The sequence below is a fragment of the Phycodurus eques genome, chromosome 10 (genome assembly GCF_024500275.1).
Source record: "Phycodurus eques isolate BA_2022a chromosome 10, UOR_Pequ_1.1, whole genome shotgun sequence".
Classification (NCBI taxonomy): domain Eukaryota; kingdom Metazoa; phylum Chordata; class Actinopteri; order Syngnathiformes; family Syngnathidae; genus Phycodurus; species Phycodurus eques.
Window position 1 is genome coordinate 16,953,271 of NC_084534.1, and position 18,151 is coordinate 16,971,421.

Sequence of the window (18,151 nt, forward strand, 5' to 3'; positions counted from 1 at the left end):
GAGACTTTTGTGCTGTTTAGATAATTTATTGTGGCTGAATTTGCCTCATGATCTGATTAAAAAATATATATCTGGAGTTGCTCACCAGTTACTCAGTACTTGCGTAGTCCCGCCCCCCCCCCTCCACCCACTGGGTAAACAAATATTTGGAGTACTTTTTACGCTTCCTCTAGTCTTACTTGTGTACATTACATTTAGATTATTGTTTATAGTGTTCTCACAAGATTGTGGTCTAAGGATTTGAAATTGTAAGAATTGCATTTGCACTTGAATAACAATACGTATAGGCTCGTTCTTTGACGTGAGTCAAATCGGAGTTTAATTAATGTAAAAAGCGTGACGTGTGGAGAAACTGAGAATCTTGCTGGCACAGTGTGTCTGTGTGTGGTGTCGAGAAGGGGACGACATCGCAGCTACGCCGGGCCGGAATGCAGCAGCCCCTTTGCGCCTCGCAGCCACCGTAGACGAAGAACGCCCTCCTCGCCCCAAAGAGCTTCCCTTCTTCCAGCCGCGCGCTCTGGACACCGGCACACTCGCTTTCACGATGGCCGAGGGAGGCGGACCTGACTCGGGCTGCTCGGCGGACTCTGACTCGGAGATTCCAGCCACATCCACGGAAAACCAAAAACAGATTATCGGCTCACTCCTGAAGACCACGCTGAGAAAGGGCGACGAATGGTGAGAAGAAGCCAGGGGCCGACTTCGGGTCGCTTCTGATAAGATAGCAATTCGCTAAGCTCCAAACCGGAAATGCTAACATGCTACAACAAGGAAGCTAATACTGCTTAGAGTTACTATTTAAAAAAAAAAAGTACAAAATAAAAAAAACGTTCGCCAGTTCTGTCATGCTAATGTTTGACGTTTGATCGCTTTTGCTGGCTAGGTAGCCCATCTCTTTTAAGTTTTCTCATTGTTGCTTTGCGTTAAGTCATTGACACTGGACATTTAATAGCGTTTGTCAGCAAATAGCTCAGTAACACGATGGCTACTACTGTGTAGTATTTATTTAAATGTTTCTATTTGGATTCAACGCGTTTCGTCTTCGGCTGATGCAGTGGATCACTCGCTGCTCGAACGGGCCCTGTTTTCCGCATTCTGAGTTCAACCAGCAGTATGTTGTTCGGTTAGTTGGGAAGACCCAGAACCGTTTTAGCTATTTGACAGGACCATGCAGCACTGTCATTTCGTGTTGTCGTGTGTAATAGTGGGACAAGGTACAGTTAAGACTGCCCCACCCTTTATGGTGTCTTGTTAAAGAATTCTAATCTATCAGTCAGTTATTGGTTGTGTCAGCTCATTTTATGTAAATTGAATCCGTTGCATGTCATTTATGGTAACTTCCGTGGTTGTCCATCAGCTACTTAGATAGGGCTTTGTCGGGATGCACCGATACCACTTTTTGTCAGACCGTGTACGACTACAAGTACTTACATTTGAGTACTTGCTGATAATGCCATTACCTCTTGCAAGTGATTACAATGTTTATTTTAAATCAAATATTGTTCAAAAACAGAACACAAATCTTTCTTGAAAGTGGAATAATTTACATTCAAATGTTATACTTATTAGGTTTACCACTTGTCATTACTAACTGCATGTTTTACTAATATTAAGAGTTACTTTATAAACGGAGTACATTAGAGAAGAGACGAAGAAGAATGTAGTCTGGTGCATATAAACAAGTAGGAATATATGGATGCCATGTTACCTCGTGTGTTAACTTCAAAATAAAGTGAGTAAAAGGGATGGTTAAGACTGCTTCTTGTGAATACCACAAGCTATACAATAAAACTATGACAGCTGTAGTGATACTTTATCACACCATCGCTTATATCCCTTTATTGGTGCTGTGTGTCCTGTTCCCTGCAACTTTGTGACGGGAGCTCAGCTGCCTCCGCTGTAGCTGAGCAGAGTGTTGCGGAGCAGGTGACGGGGCTCGCGAAACTCACTGCTGGTCAGGCGGTAGCCAGCTCCGTCACAACCCGAGGAGAGTTTAGTTTAGTTGTCTAAAAGTGCTGGCATCTGTGTCCTTAAAGTATCTGTGTTTAGTATCTGGACATTTTTACAAGTACCGAGTACTATACTGACGTACGGTATCAGCACTGATACCAGTATTGGTATCAATGCATCCCTAGGGCTTCAATGTGACACACTTGTCAAATAAATGGGGAAGTGCAGGATTTTGCATATGACCTTCATTTTAATTCTACATTCCAGTTTATGGATTGCTATCTTTCCATGTGATTTCCCACAAGCAAGGTTTTTAACTAAAGCAGATTGAGCATGGGGAAGCGTGCAAGCGATTCAGTGAGAGATGTAGATATCTGCATATGTCAAGGCGTGTCCCAGTCGCATAGTATTCAAGCCATATATTTCCTCATATTTTTCCCCCTTGAGTCCTTGCTTGATATCCAAATCAGATTTGTGCCAGTATGTCTTCAATACAGCAGTTTTCCCCCCCTACAGGTATCTAGTGGACAGTCGCTGGTTCAAACAGTGGAAGAAATATGTAGGCTTCGACAACTGGGACATGTACAATGTTGGAGAACGTAGCCTCTATCCAGGACCTATTGATAACTCGGGGCTGTTCGCCGGTAAACCTATCACTTGGTCATAGCCTCTTATTGTCTTTTAGAACAGTATTTAGAAAAGTTTCCATTATCACATCTTCATTCTTGTCATTTTCACCTTCCTAAAGACCAGGACAAACAGGTCCTGAAAGACCATCTTATAGATGAGCTGGACTATGTCCTTGTACCCATTGAGGCGTGGAATAAGCTCGTCAGCTGGTACAGCTGCCTGGGTGTCCAAAGACCCATTGTCAGGAAGGTAATTCTATTTTTACTTTACTTTAGTTTTGTAGGCGGCACGGTGAGCGACTGGTTGGAACATCTGCCTCACAGTTATGAGGACCGGGGTTCAAATCCCGTCCCCGCCTGTGTGGAGTTTGCATGTTCTCCCTGCGCGGGTTTTCTCCGGGCCCTCCGGTTTTTTCCCACATCCCCAAAACATGCGTGGTAGGTTGATTGAAGACTCTAAATTGCCCGTAGGTGTGAGTGTGAATGGTTGTTTGTTTATATGTCCCCCATCTATTTATATATGATGATATAAATAGTGCGAATGGCTCCCCCATCTATTTATATATGATGATATAAATAGTGCGAATGGCTGGCAACCAGTTCAGGGTGTAGCCCGCCTCTCGCCCAGAATCAGCTGGGATAGGTGCCAGCACGCCCGCGACCCTAGTGAGGATAAGCGGTACAGAAAAATGGATGGATGAATAGTTTTGTACTTTTACTATTTATTTCCTCATTTTACTTTCACTTATTACTTTCGCTTTCACTTAACTAAAGTATCAGTGTTACTCAGCACAAGTGTTCCCCCCCAGGTTGTTGAACATGGCATGTTTGTCAAACACTGCAAGGTGGAGGTCTACTTGCTGGAGCTGAACCTTTGTGAGAATGATAACATGGACAATGTGGTCACTCGCCACTTCAGTAAAGCTGACACTATTGGTGAGAGACTTCCCTAGAGGCTTCAACTAGCCATGAAGAGTGATCTGTAGGTGGAGCCTTTTCACTAAATACTCATATTTCTTTCCAGATACCATAGAGAAAGAGATGAGGACACTATTCAATATTCCACAAGAAAAGGAAACAAGGCTCTGGAACAAATATATGAGCAACACCTATGAACAGCTGAACAAGCCTGATAGCACAGTACAGGATGCTGGCCTCTTCCAGGGGCAGGTATTTTAAACCCTTTTTATTCAGTTCAACCATTTTCTGGATACAGTGGTGCCTTGACCTATGAGTTTAATTCATTCCGTGACCATGTTCTCTGACCACTTGTATCACAGATCAGCATTTCCCGCTGCAATGAATGCAAGTCTCATAATCTGTTGCACCCCCACAAAAGACACCAACAAAACATTTTGTCACATTTCCTAATCAAAATAATATTGTACAATATTGTTTTTTATTAAAAAAAAATGTAATCACAATTAAATATAATGTTAAGAGTGAAACCATTTGTGGATCATAATTTCATGTTTCAATGTAGTTTCAAATTTTTATGCATTGTGTGTTAGCATTAAGATACCTGACTTTTGTAAGTTATGTGGTTTGGTTAAATACACAATGTCTAATTGTCTTTGTTGTATGTTTAAACTTCAACTGGGAATGGCAATAAACAGTTTGAAGCAAGCAAGCACCTAGCCTCTTTTGAAGAATTGTATACTATCTGCTGCTTGTGAAGTTTACTGCCACCATTTAGCACTAATGACAAAAAAAATTCCTCGCAACTGGAGATAAAAAAAAAATAAAAAAATCGGCTGAGCGGTGGCTCATTTCTCGGAAAACAAAGGCATTGGACAAAAAGTGATGAGGGAGCCAGTTGGATACATCCAAGCTGAACAGTTGTCTGGGGATGGAGACGGATGTGAAACGGATGAGTCACCATTAAACAGACCAATACACTTGTTCAAGCACAATGACTGATGCACAACACAAAAGTTGCTATTCATTGCAACAGCTCTATTGTTCTGTCTTCTGGATGAAAGTCATACATAGCAACTTCATGTGCTTACATTTTAATGTTGGTTTTCAAAGGTTTGAAAAGCACAAAGGACTATGAGGGCCACACTGAAATGAAAAAAGTAGCAAATTATGAAGAAAAAAAGTGGTACGGTTACAAGACTAATTGCTGTCAAATAATTACTGGATGAGGAGCTTTTAAAGTACTTCACATGACTGACCAAGTAGTTCAGTTGTTAGTTGGAAAGACAAAATAAGACAAACACTACATGAAAAAGCTATATGCTTGTATATATTTGTGTCAATGTCATTTGTCAAAGCGCTTAAGGTACTGGACAAGATTGAGAAAATCTGATATTTGTACGCGTGTATGAACTAAAAATAGTTTTGTGCAAGTATTTAATCCCCAGTAAAACATACTTGCAGCCAAAAAGCGTAATCATATTTGGCACACATACTACATGCCCAGAATGAACCAAGGTATAAAAATAAGTGAACGTATGGCTCATAACACAATAATAACGTTTTTAAGAAAAACACCATCACTGGTGTATATATAAAGGTTGAGGTGGAGACCACTTGAGAGGAATAGATTGATTTCTACAGTATTGGATTTAATACAGCTTCTTTGTCCCCTCAGGTGCTTGTGATTGAGCGGAGGAATGAAGATGGAACGTGGCCCAGACAAGCCTCTCATCCCAAGTAACGTAATTTCTCGTGTATAATGCGCACCCATGTATAATACGCACCCCCAAAGTTGACCTCAAAATTCTGGAAAACCCTTCTACCTATGTATAATGCATTTTTTCAATGCATGATTTTGCTTCGACACATTTTGCTTCTACCAAAACATGAAGTATTATCTGCATTTTGTTAGTTTTTTTTCAAATAATTATTCTGAAGTGAAGCACTTTATTTGAACACGTAATCCCTTTTTTAAAATTTACTAGCTCTTATTTTGAAATTCATAGCCCTCCTTTTATTTAGTAAATTAGAAAACACACCGTTGTGCTCATATGTTTGATTACCCAGGCAGAATTTGTAAGATGGGTTCAATTCTTTAAAGAAAACATGAAGGATCAGGCGAAAGTTTTATTTTAATGGGATTCAAATTAAAAGGTCAAGCATTTCAGAAAAGGATTATCATTAAACAAAACATAACCATAAAGAAATTAATGATTGTTGTTGTTCAGTCATCAGTCATATTAAAAAAACAAAACAAACAAAAAAAAACCCAAAAAACATTTCACTAATTCTGTCAGTGTATGTAAACTTATGAGCACAACTGTACATATATGAAAGTCATATGTATCTTTGTCATATTGGAATGAAAGTGTAGGCTATACTTTTTTTTTATAACCACTAGGTGGCGGTGGCATTTTGGAATTAAAGTGTACAGTTTTTTTCATAACCACTAGCTGGCAGCATACATTAATAAAATGTGAGCGTTCCCCCCCCCCCTCCCAATTTGCCCCTTATACACATGTATAATGCGCACAATTGACTTGACAATTTTTTGGGGGGGGAAATGCACATTATACACGAGAAATTACGGTAAGTAAATATTAATAACTTTTCATCCTTTTTATGAATCTGTATTTTCTTTGTTCCTTATGCATGTTTTAATCTGGTTCACCAGATCCAGTACAACCCCATCAAGGACTTTCACCACCTCCCAAAAACTGTCCTCCAACTCGTCAGCTAGTATCTCCCCTACAATCATCAATGGAAACAGCAGCTGTGGGGCTGGTTACACGCTCAACAACAGCGCCACGGCTGGCAGCAAGCATGAGTCTGTATCTGATGTAACACTCATTCACCCAAAGTTTTATATATACAATTCATTGTATAGAGTAGGGGCAACATGGTGGGTTAGCAGTTAGTTGGTCTGCATCACAGTTCGGAGTTCGAATCATGGCCTTCCTGTTTGAAGTTTGCATGATCTACCTATGCTAGAGTGTTTTTTTCCAAGAAGTCCAGCCTTCTCCAGTGTTCATACACACGTTAGGTTCATTAAAGACTGAATTATCCATAGGTGCGAATGTGAGTTTGTCCGTATGTGCCCTCCCATTGGCAGGCAATCAGTTCAGCGTGTACCCCACCTCTCAATGTCAGCTGGAATAGGCTCTCGCCAGGTATAGAAAATGTATGGCTGTATAGTGTACTGATGTGTGTTATACATTTACAGCTAGTGCTTCTCTAAGCGTTAAATCAACAGTAGTGTTGTTGTTTTAATTGTCGATTTTGTGCCCTGCTCAAAGAAACAAATGTATGTAAAGAAAGTTAACCGATGACTGCATATCGAGGCACAGGGTGTCTCCAATGAAAATAGTTGTTCTGATATTTGGATGTCTTCCATTTTCTTGAATCGTTGTTCTTGACAGTAATGGTAATTGCTCTTCCAACAGACTGGGGGGTTATAATTCCTACAGCTCCTCCTACAACTATAGAGAGTCCCAGTCCCAGCCTGGTTTGTGTGGTCTGAGTAATCTAGGCAACACGTGCTTCATGAACTCTGCTCTCCAGGTAAACTTAACTGAAATTTGTTTGTATACTTCTTGTTCACATAATTCACCTTGTATTTTTTTTTTGTTTAATTCCCACAGTGCCTGAGCAACGCGTCGCCGCTCACCGAATATTTTCTCAACGACCAGTACGAGGCCGAGATTAACCGAGGCAATCCACTGGGAATGCGAGGCGAGATTGCGGAGGCCTACGCTGATCTAGTGAAGCAGATGTGGCTCAGCCACAGCAGCTCTGTGGCCCCACGCACCTTTAAAGTATGCCGTCAAAGACAACTTTTATATCGTCAGACAAAAGGATCTAAAATCCACATTTTTATTTCCAGACACAGGTTGGGCGCTTTGCTCCCCAGTTTTCAGGCTATCAGCAGCAGGATTCCCAAGAGCTGTTGGCCTTCTTACTTGACGGGCTTCACGAAGATCTGAACCGTGTAAAGAAGAAACCTTATCTGGCCCAAAGGGATGCTGAGGGCCGTCCCGATGAGGTACAGAAATTAAGCCATGCCTTGTGTTTTGCTAATAAAATGAAAAATCCCACTTTGTTCACACATGTAGGTCAGTCGTCAAGCACTTGTTGAGTTTTGAATCACACATTTGGTCCTGGTTCACTGGTTCACCCTGGACCAGAAGTTGCGCACTAAAAAAAGCAGACTGCATTAAAGTGGATATTTGGAAAATTTATTTTTTAATTGCTAGTATACAAATAGTTTGGTCTCCGGAGTGCTTGGCGATGTATCCGCATGGATCTTCTACATTATTTGACAAAGTGTAATTCAGAGACCCAGTGAAGTTGTACCTCCACAAGGAACTGTGGCCACTCACTTTATGGGATGATAGGTTAAATTAGTGAGTGGTAGCTTCAGTTGCAGTCTGGACGTGGAGAGGTGAACAACTGCTCTGGAGTCTCAAGAGTCTCCAGAAGTCTCCAATAACACCACAAAAAGTTAGTAGACTTGTTGCTCTTTTTGAAAAATAGTAGCCAAAGGCGTCAGGAATGTGGCTTAGTTGGGAACACTGAGTAGCGTTTGCGACTCAGTCCTGCAATGGCTGGTCTCTGCCCCTGGTCATCAAGGTAACAAAAGCCATATTCTGCATTTGGAAGAGACAGACCCACATCCCCAGACTGGGAGATTTCTATCAGTGTCAAAAGTGTATGTTAATTGTGCTGTGTTCCTTTGTATTTTTTTGACAGCAGACAACTTGAAACTGTTTCAAACAAATGATATAGAATCACTCCTTTAAGTCATTCACTAACTCCCCAAATTACAGTTTTTCTAAACTTCACTCCAGATTGTCGCCACGGAAGCCTGGAAAAACCATCGCTTACGCAATGACTCTATAATCGTCGACATCTTTCATGGCCTCTTCAAATCCACTCTGGTGTGTCCGGAGTGCTCCAAGGTGTCTGTGACCTTTGACCCCTTCTGCTACCTCACTCTGCCTCTGCCCATGAAGATTGACCGAAATATGGAGGTTGTCCTTGTGCGATCAGATCCACAGTCTAGACCCACAAAGGTAAGCTGTTTTACAGAACTTATAGGCTTCCCACATGTGCATGAAAATTATTTTTATTGATGGGAATGCCTTAATTTTTGAAGAAACTAACACATACTTGCTACTTAATTGAATAGTACACTTGCTGTAAAATAAGATGTATGAAAATCCATCTTTAATACCACTTGTCCTTGTTAGGGTCAGCCAATCTCAGCTGACTTTGGGTGAGGCAGCCAGCCAATAGCAGGGCACATATAGATATAATCATTCTGTCTCAAATTCAAACCAATTTGTTAATTTAGGGTTGTCGATGAACCTAATGTTCTTGTTTTTTGGAATGTGGGAGGCATCAGGAGTACCTGGAGAAAACCCACATAAGTACAGATAGAACACAGATAGATAGAGCAAACACCACACAAAAAGGCTGGAGTTGAGATTAGAACACCAAACCTTAGAACTCTGAGGCAGATGTGCTAATCACGGGGCCTCCGTACTGCCTATAAATGAACATGAACTGTTTTTTGTTGTTGTTTTAAAAATAGAATACTTTTTTTTTTTTTTTTTTTTTTTTTATAAATATGTATAGTAGTGTAAGAAAGTACTAAAAAATTGCTCATATATGACCTTAAAGAATGTATATCAACTTTGTATAAGATTGTGTGGTTCAGTGCTTAATGTTGCATTTCAATTTCTTTTCGTGTGGCAGTATCGAGTTGTGGTTCACAAACTGGGCACGGTGATGGAGTTGTGCAGCGCCTTGTCCAGACTCTGTGGAATTCCTCCAGAAAATGTTAGATGTTACACTTTACTCTGAAATTCAAGTGGGCTCGAAACTATTAGATTCATTATTTTGTTTTTGAGCTTAAACAGAAGCTGTCTGCTAATGTTGTGTTGTATGTCTTTTTAGATGGTGGTGGCCGATGTTTATAATCATAGGTTCCATAAAATTTACAGAAGGGACGATGGACTCAATCAAATTGTGGATAAAGATGACATCTTTGTGTAAGTCTTTTTCTTGATCAGACAATTCTTGTGTGTGTACATTATGCTTGACAGCATGCAGATGCTTTTGTCCGCCGCAGGTATGCGGTGCAGGAGGAAGACAGCGAGACGATGAACCTTCCAGTCTATTTCAGGGAGCGACATTCAAAACACGCTGGAAGCTCCTCCAGCACTATGCTGTTTGGCCAGCCTTTACTCATCACTGTGCCTCGGCAAAACCTCATAGCAGACGTTCTTTATGATAAGATCCTTCAGAGGATTGGGTGAGAGGCCACTGATAACGAGAAATGGTGGCCTAGGTGTGTCCGTCACTCAACGGATATGGTCTATCTCCTGTTGCAGGCGCTATGTAAAACACCCACAGAGCGTGGGGAGTGAAAGCAGAGCCTCGGCTTCAGCCACCTTTGCCAGCTACAGTCAAGTTCCTGAATGTTCCACGTCATCCAGTGCCAATGCCAGTCTTGGTGGCTGCAGCAGTCCCCTGTCGGACGGAGCCTCCTGCAGTGCCACCTCCAGTAACGGCAGCAACCACTCAGGGACTTGCACTGAAACCAACGGCATATATGATGGTCAGTGGCTAACTTGGCTCCTGTCACCTTATGGCAATCATCGTTGTAAATGGGAATGGTGGTTGACTATTTCCTAGATTGGCTATGGGGAAAATTAATGGAATAATGGATCATACTACTTATATTAATTTTTAAAAGCAGAAAATAGGGATACATTTGTTGCCTCGATTCAATCGTATTTTGGTGTTAAACCAATTGTAAAAAAGATTATTCCAGAAATTCATTATTTTATTTTATAGTTTATGTATTTGTATTTTATTTATTAGATTTCTAGTTATTATAATATTATTATTATTTTTAAAATTATGTATATTATATATATATATATATATATACACACACACACACACACACACACACATACACGTATTATATAGTGGGTGGTGCTTGCTCAAAGAAACCTCACATCAAACACAGATAACACAGTTTACTGGTTCTTGTTGAGAAATGTGAGCATGTCAAAATGAACACAATCTCGTGACAGCCAGTCCAGCGTGAACACTGTTGAGATGTCATGATAAATGACGTAGATTAGCTAATCCCAGTCTCTGTGTATAGCATTCCAATCAAATAAACAACCAACCATTTGTACCTACGGGAAATTTAAAGTTTTCATTTACCCTACCATGTTTTTGGGATGTGGGAGGAAACTGGAGTACCCGGAGAAAACCCACGCATGCACAGGGAGAACATGCAAACCACACGGGCGAGGGCAGATTTGAACCAAGGTTCTCAGAACTGTGAGACAGATGTGCTAACCAGTCACCCAATGTTCCACCTATTTTTTTTATTTTATCATCCTTAATTAGATTTTTTTTTTTTTAATAAATATAAATGTTCCCAGGGGAGGAGGAGGAGGCCATGGACCACCAGGTGACTCCAGAGCCACAGAACGGCCAGTCCGAAGAGGAGGAAGAGGAGACGTCTGATTTGGAAAACGGGACAAAAGAGGGCGAAACCAAGGCCAGCTCCCTACCGGCCAAGCTCTTTACCTTCAGCGTTGTGAACTCTTATGGGACAGCCAACATCAGCCCTCTGCCTTGTGACGGAAACGTGCTCAAACTTAATCGTCAGTTTTTGTTTTTTTTAGAATTCCACTCATATTTTTTGTATTTTAATAGCAGCTTGTTGTGATTTGACTTGATCTGTGCAGCGCATTCCACTGTGGCTATTGACTGGGACTCTGACTCCAAGATGATGTGTTATGATGAACAGGAAGCAGAGGTTAGAGTTTTTGTAGTTTATTTTGTGTATTTTACCTACGTGTCAACATGATTTATTCTTCAGGCATATGAGAAGCACGAGAGCATGCTCCAGCCCCAGAAAAAGAAAGCCACTGTGGCTCTGAGAGAATGCATTGAGCTCTTCACAACCATGGAGACGCTTGGCGCTCATGATCCATGGTAACGCGCTGCTGTAACCTAATTGTTTTCCTCTCTCCCTTCCACTAACATTTTATATTTCCACTCATTTTGCTTTCAGGTATTGTCCCACGTGCAAGAAACACCAGCGGGCCACTAAAAAGTTTGACCTCTGGTCATTGCCTCGTATCCTGGTTGTTCACCTGAAGCGCTTCTCTTACAACAGATGCTGGAGGGACAAACTGGACACAGTGGTAGATTTTCCTATCAGGTATGCAGGTGGACTCTGTCAATGTTTCTCATTTTTGAGAAAAGGAAATACCCAACAAGTATTACGTTTGGTCCGGCCACTAGATGGCTCTGAACCCAAACTGACATTGTTAATCCGATTATGGTAGTACTTTACAGAAATGACAACAACCCTCCCTGAAAAACAATGAGCCCTTGTCTTTCTTGTCGTCAGCTTTGTGTGCCTAACCTTCAGATGAAGCAACCTTTCAAGTGTGCATGAATCACAATGATAAACGTTTATAAAAAAAAAAAAAAAAAAAAAAAAAGAGAGAAGTTGTGCAGTCCATTTCCTCTTTTGACCTCATAGAGGAACTACACACAGAAAACATTAAAATCCTGCTCCGAAATGCTGACTCATGCTTACTACAGATGGATGTAGTGTTCTGACATTTCACTGTCACGCTGAATAATAATATGTTGTTGTCATGTCGGGGTTTTTTTCACCAGGGATCTAAACATGTCAGAGTTTTTATGTGACCCCAAGGCCGGGCCACACACGTATGACCTCGTTGCTGTGTCCAACCATTATGGAGGAATGGGAGGAGGTCACTGTAAGTCATGCCATTCATTTTGATGTTATTTCTCAACCACTTTTCCACAGTATGGTACCAACTTGGCTAGCTGTGACCAAAACCACAGCTGGTTGCTCCTTGGTTGTGCAGATTTTTCATTGTTCTAAGTAAACACAGGCTAACATTAGCTCTGCAATATTATACTCCACTGTTTCTACTTTGTTGCAGCAATCTTTTTTCTTGCTGTGCTCAGTTGCCTCTGAAATAAAACAGCCACATGATGAGAAGTAAATACAGGCGAGACCCTTGTTCAGCTGTTTTTTTTTTTTTTTTTGATAGCGTGTCTCATTCAGACTATAATGACATTAAAGACCCTGTTCAGTGAATTCAGAAATTTGTTTCTAAATACATAATACAAGTTTGGAGAATATTGCTGAAAACTTGCTATGACTAAGAACTATGTGTTACTGAATTGTGGAGATAAAAGTTAGTTTTTCACCATCTCAGTTTTCCTGATTTTTTTTTAAATTATTATTTTTAAATTGAATAAAATTTTTCTTTGCTGGGGGTGGCTAAAACAGGGCCTAGTGACGCTTTTCCATTATGAGTCCCTTCTCCCCCCACTATGCAAGGTTGTTAACGCTGTGGTGTATCATATTTAGAATACATTTATTTTCACTTTACAGGGACTTTAAGGCTAATTGCACAAGTACGTAATTACATTTTAAATAGTTTTCCTCACTGAGTGGTCAAAAAAGTATAGCCCATCCACATGAGAAGACATTCTGGCTGTCAAACCCATGCCAAAGTAACAAATGTTGATAGTCCCCAACAACAAGGTCCTTTTAGCCAATCAGACGTCTGAAGAAAGTAATTTTTGGAAAAAGCACAACAACAATGATAACTTCAGGAAAAGAGATTTGATTATTTATTTAAAGTAAAGTGGATTATAACCATTCCTTCTGCGGACATGATAGGCTTCAGCTAATTTCTCCCAACCAGCCGTTCAATGTGTTTCCTGTAGTTTTTTTACTGTTGCGTGTGGTTTGCTAGTGAAACGAGTGCTCAGTTACCATAAGCTCACACTGGCCTCTGTCTGACAGACACGGCTTACGGCAAAAATAAGGTGGACGGAAAATGGTATTATTTTGACGACAGCAGTGTGTCGTCGTCGTCGGAGGACCAGATTGTGGTAAGCTTGAATTCTTCCGTGTTCCTCATACAATGCAAAGTCATGAATAGCTTCCGCCTCCATCTGATGCTCTCCAGCCTCGGTGTCAAGTGTCACCGTTTTTGTAACCCTACCCTTGCCGTCCCCTCGCAGACTAAAGCGGCCTACGTGCTGTTCTATCAGCGTAGGGAAGAGGAAGGCCTCACCAAAACGCAGCCCTCCGCCTCGCTTGGAGGAGACCCCGACGCTGCTGACGACCACATGGAATTAAACTGAATTCATGATGGCAAGCAGACACGCAGACGCTGCTTAATTAACAAAGACTATCAAAGTTATCCCCACCAGAACAATACCCACTTTGATTTACGTCTACATTGTCAACCGACCTGAGAGAACAATAAGTAAAGCTAGTTAATTAAGAGGAGAAACATGGTTGCTCTGGATGAACAAAAGCTTGTTGCGCTCCACAAAGCAGTAAGAATATCTTCTAAAAGCCAAATCCGAAGCTCGTCTCAACCAAAGTGTTCCGAGGTATGTATGAAAGTCAGTTTCGATGAGCGTGCTGTAAGATTTCAACTCCACTTTTTACGGACATTACTTAAGCCAAAACGAGCCGCTTGTCCCCCACACACACAACTTCAGTGAGTTGTGATCACGCTACAAAAAGCGGCCTTTAGGATGCAGCTACTGACTTATAAGGAAGCACTTTGACTTCTTCGTGAATACAACATCTACCTGCTTCTGGTGTATGAGCCTGGGCATACATCATACATTTGCTGACCTGTTTTTGCAAATGGCTTGTGATAAAACCTGTACATGAATGCAGCTCTGTATTGAAATGGCTACATTGTTTGTTATCTTTAAAGCACATCGAGTTAGGAGACATAAAATAGTGCTTTATTCAAGAAGATTGATCCTCCTGGTCAGTCTGTATATCACCAGATGGAGGCAGGGCTTGCAGCATCCAGTCAATGATCTTACTCCACTGTCCTAGACTGAATAGATACCCGTTATATCCTACTAGTCTCTATAATAAACAATCTCATTAAGCACAGCTAGTGGATGTTGGATTGTTCTGCTGATTATAAAGCAATTAAGGTTTTAGTAGTGGCGGTTAAATGGCTGGTCGCCATCATGTAAATTGTCTTTTACTGGGCAAACACCACTGCTATCCATACGCCACTGACATGTCATATATGTAATGGTAATTTAACAGCTAAAACGCAGTGATTTTGGTTTTGGGTGACCGAATCCAAAAGGATCCAGCATAACTAAAGAGATGTAAATAATCACACTATTTTAAATAGGTGTAAACATTCTTGTTCTCGTATTTATCATGCTGATATCTACAGGATTTGTTTTTAAATGGAAACTCTTTGAAGTCAAACTACAATAAAGACTGGATGCCTCAATGATATGTTTTTTTGGAATCAATGTGCTCCCCAAAAATTGACACCCAAAAGTGACAGCTCAGTGAGCGTAAGGATTAAGTCCAAAAGTGTTATGCCTTTTCTTTAGCATTTTTGTCATGCCACCACAGAAGGTATACAATGAGGTGCAAATGTGTAATAATTGAACCACAAACTGCAACAAAGCAAAGGGTCGAACTGCTCACTCAGTACAATATGAGCAATGTTGTTATCAATTACGTTACGTTCACAAGCAGATGTTAAATGCAAATAGCATTGCTATGAAAACACCTCCATTTTCTGTCTTCATAATTTGTATGTCAAAGGGTGAATTTTCTTTTCTTTTATGTTAACTTGAGTGGGCTAACTTGTGGTCATGGGTCACAGATTTTTCAGATGTCAAGTTAAGATGTATATGTTAAAATAGGTACTCTAATATGATAAAATAAGTCATTTTGTGTTAAATTACCCATAATTTAATAAAAATATGGATATAAAATACAATTTATATATAATTGTTTTGTTAATTTACATTAAATCTACCAATTATTTCAGAAAAATAAATACAAATACTACATTTTTAATCAACCAATTTTAGAAAAAAATCACGAATGTTCAAATGTTAATTAAAATGTCTGTTCTGTTAGTAAAGGTTTTTATGATAGAACCTGGTAACTTTCTTGTGGGAACATTTGTTTTGAAATTTGAACTTAGTCAGCTGGCGTCACAAAACAGATTTTGTTCAACTGTGGTGATTCACTGTACTCTCATAATAACAGCACTATGTGGTTTATGTTCCAGTGGTTGTGAAATGTTGCAAATGCAGTTTCATTCAAAGATGGTGCAATCTACAATTGTAGGTCTTGTGAAATTGACTAAAAAGGAACTGTAAATGATTGTATGAGCTGATCTTAATTTTAGGAGTTAGACAAGGGCGTGAAGGAAGAAACCAATTTATTTGTTCTTTTGAACTACAGCTGTGCTTTACATGTATTTAATGTAGCTGAAGTGTTCCGTTTCTTTACAGTGCATCAGTTAACCTCCTCACAATTGGCTTGGTTTCAGAGGTCGCCTTCATCGAGTAAAAGAGCAGAAAACAGCATACATGTCGACAAAAAAGCACAGGTGGTCCTGACAGCTTTTCTTTTGTTAGTTTGCTTGGCTCAAGAGCTTCTTGATGTCTCCCTCGATGTCACTTGTGAGGAACCTGCGGCTGTAGCGCTTGAAGGGCACGCCGTCCGACCCGATGAGGAACTTCTCAAAGTTCCAGGACACGTCATTCCTGCACACAGGGCTCCAGATGATACAATTGGGGTCGCCCATGAGGGAGGTGGGGTCGTCGCTGGGGAACGGGAGACTCTCCCGCAGGAACGCAAATAGTGGGTGGGCATCCTTCCCATTCACGTCCACCTTCTCCAGGAGCTGGAACTTGGGCTCAAAGCCATTCCCAGGTCGGACGTACTTCAATGCCGAGAGGATTTCCTCATTCTTGCTGTTCTCCTGCGAAAAACGATCACGCTGGCACATTACGAGGGCAAGATCATCAATATTTCCGTATACAGTATCTACTTTTTGGTGACATTTTTCTGAGCCCCTGTTTATATATGTCTTGCTTAAACCTTTAATTCAAGTATGCAACAACAAAAATCTGGTTAGGTTACTTTCTGGGAAGAGTGTGTTGAGCTTCCTCCTATTCGACTAACAGCAAGTACCAAACAAGGATAATCTAGCAATGATTTACCCACAGTGTCACTGGTCACGGCAGCTTAAGCATTAACTACTAAATAACAATGGCTATTTTGTTTTGAGCTTTGGAAAGCAAATATACATTGTCGTACAATTTCTTCATTCCAACATGTTTGCATTGATTCCTAACCAGAGGGAGATCGTCAGAGGTGCTGAGGGAAATTAGCCAGTTTCACTTAATGTGTGTAAAAATTAATTACAGATATTTTTTTTTCTTTGCCAATGACATAGTGACTGGGAAAACAACTGAATGCTCTTCCATTTGATGGCCAAAGGTACAATTAACCTGTGTACCCACCAATTACCATTCATACAACAGGATAAACCATGGCTTTCTGCTAGTATTTCAGCTTTGTAGTCACTTAAACAGGCCCCGATTTCTTTTGAGAAGAGGAATATTTCAGTATTCTTTTTGTGACATTTTGTTTGGTGGTGTGCCATGAGATTTTTCCAATAGGTGCCTTGGTTCAATAAAGGTTGGGAAACACTGCACTAGTCCACTCTGCGTTCTCTTTTTTACAAAGTGTATTTTAATTTATGTAATACTGTATATATTTTTTCAATCCCTTATGACCAGACATGCATGAAAATTAATATTTCTTAAAATATATTTTGTTTCTAAACCTTAACCTGCATACCCTATACTGATGACAATTCTTTTTTTTTTTTTTTTTTTTTTTACTGTAAGCAACAGTAGCCGAGCCTTTATAACCGGACAAACCTGAAATGCTGCGAATTACCAGTTAAAACCAGAATAATATCAACCAATTTACTCCCATGGAAAATTTTCACATTACCTTTAAATTTCTAAATGCAGTAACAATTACCTAGAAAACTGGCATTCTGTATGTTTACATACGTTACTATTAGTAACTCAAATGTGGAGGAAAAATACTGAACACTACGAAGACAATGAAAAAGAGAAGAAAGGTGGTGAATTTTGTTTTATTTTACTTACCTGGTGGCCGAACTGGTTGCAGGGTACACCCAGGATAACGAGCCCCTTTCCGCTGTAACGCTGGTGGAGCTCGTTCATCTGGGTGTAATCCCTGGTGGTCGTCCCTCAGAGGGACGCGACGTTCTCAATGAGGACCACTTTGCCCTGAAGCGAGGAGAAATTGAAAGTTTCCCCTGTTAACAGCTTGGCAGTGAGCTTGTGGAATCGCGTTGTCATTGTTGAATTGATGAGTGTCGCTTCTGACGAAAGTCTCTGCTCTGCGTAAACGGGTTGACTGTATGCGACCCACTTCCCGAAAGTCTGGAGGAAACCTTGAGGTTTACCAAAGCGCTACCATCACCTGACAAGATAGTTCACCGCCTAGCCAAGACGACCAAAACGTTAAAACAAGTATAGAAGTCCCGTTTCCCCCCGTAAAGACATAGGTGGAATAAAATATTTAAGTCTCTTGTAAACATTGAAGTCACAATACGTTTAATTTATATAACAACACTGGAACGTAATAATAGTTGATAGCCTTCGATGCAATGCGGAGGTACCCTGCTTTGGGATGTGTATGTTTAAATGCACAGTGTGTGCCG

At 40.5% G+C, this 18,151-nt stretch overlaps 2 protein-coding genes across 3 annotated transcripts; one reads left to right on the forward strand and one right to left on the reverse strand.

Moving 5' to 3' along the window:
• The first annotated feature begins 196 nt into the window (after window positions 1-196).
• usp4 (ubiquitin specific peptidase 4 (proto-oncogene)) lies at window positions 197-17,102 on the forward strand. Of its 2 annotated transcripts, XM_061687475.1 has the most exons (22): window positions 197-678; window positions 2,467-2,594; window positions 2,699-2,829; window positions 3,389-3,515; window positions 3,604-3,749; window positions 5,176-5,237; window positions 6,175-6,327; window positions 6,944-7,061; window positions 7,142-7,315; window positions 7,384-7,542; window positions 8,348-8,572; window positions 9,258-9,341; window positions 9,459-9,553; window positions 9,634-9,816; window positions 9,896-10,122; window positions 10,967-11,191; window positions 11,276-11,346; window positions 11,410-11,525; window positions 11,605-11,754; window positions 12,222-12,325; window positions 13,390-13,478; window positions 13,611-17,102. In XM_061687475.1, the coding sequence occupies exons 1-22, from the start codon at window positions 545-547 to the stop codon at window positions 13,731-13,733; spliced, it is 3,024 nt and encodes a 1,007-aa protein (XP_061543459.1). In that variant the 5' UTR covers window positions 197-544; the 3' UTR covers window positions 13,734-17,102. The 2 variants fall into 2 exon arrangements, with proteins under 2 accessions (XP_061543459.1, XP_061543460.1); XM_061687476.1 differs by lacking the exons at window positions 2,467-2,594; window positions 2,699-2,829 and having other exon boundaries at window positions 596-678.
• On the reverse strand, window positions 15,804-18,087 carry gpx1b (glutathione peroxidase 1b). Its single transcript, XM_061687479.1, has 2 exons — window positions 17,571-18,087; window positions 15,804-16,366 (listed from the first exon to the last, which is right to left on the reverse strand). Exons 1-2 carry the CDS (start codon window positions 17,784-17,786, stop codon window positions 16,016-16,018), a joined length of 567 nt encoding a protein of 188 aa, XP_061543463.1. The 5' UTR covers window positions 17,787-18,087; the 3' UTR covers window positions 15,804-16,015.
• Window positions 18,088-18,151: the final 64 nt, after the last annotated feature.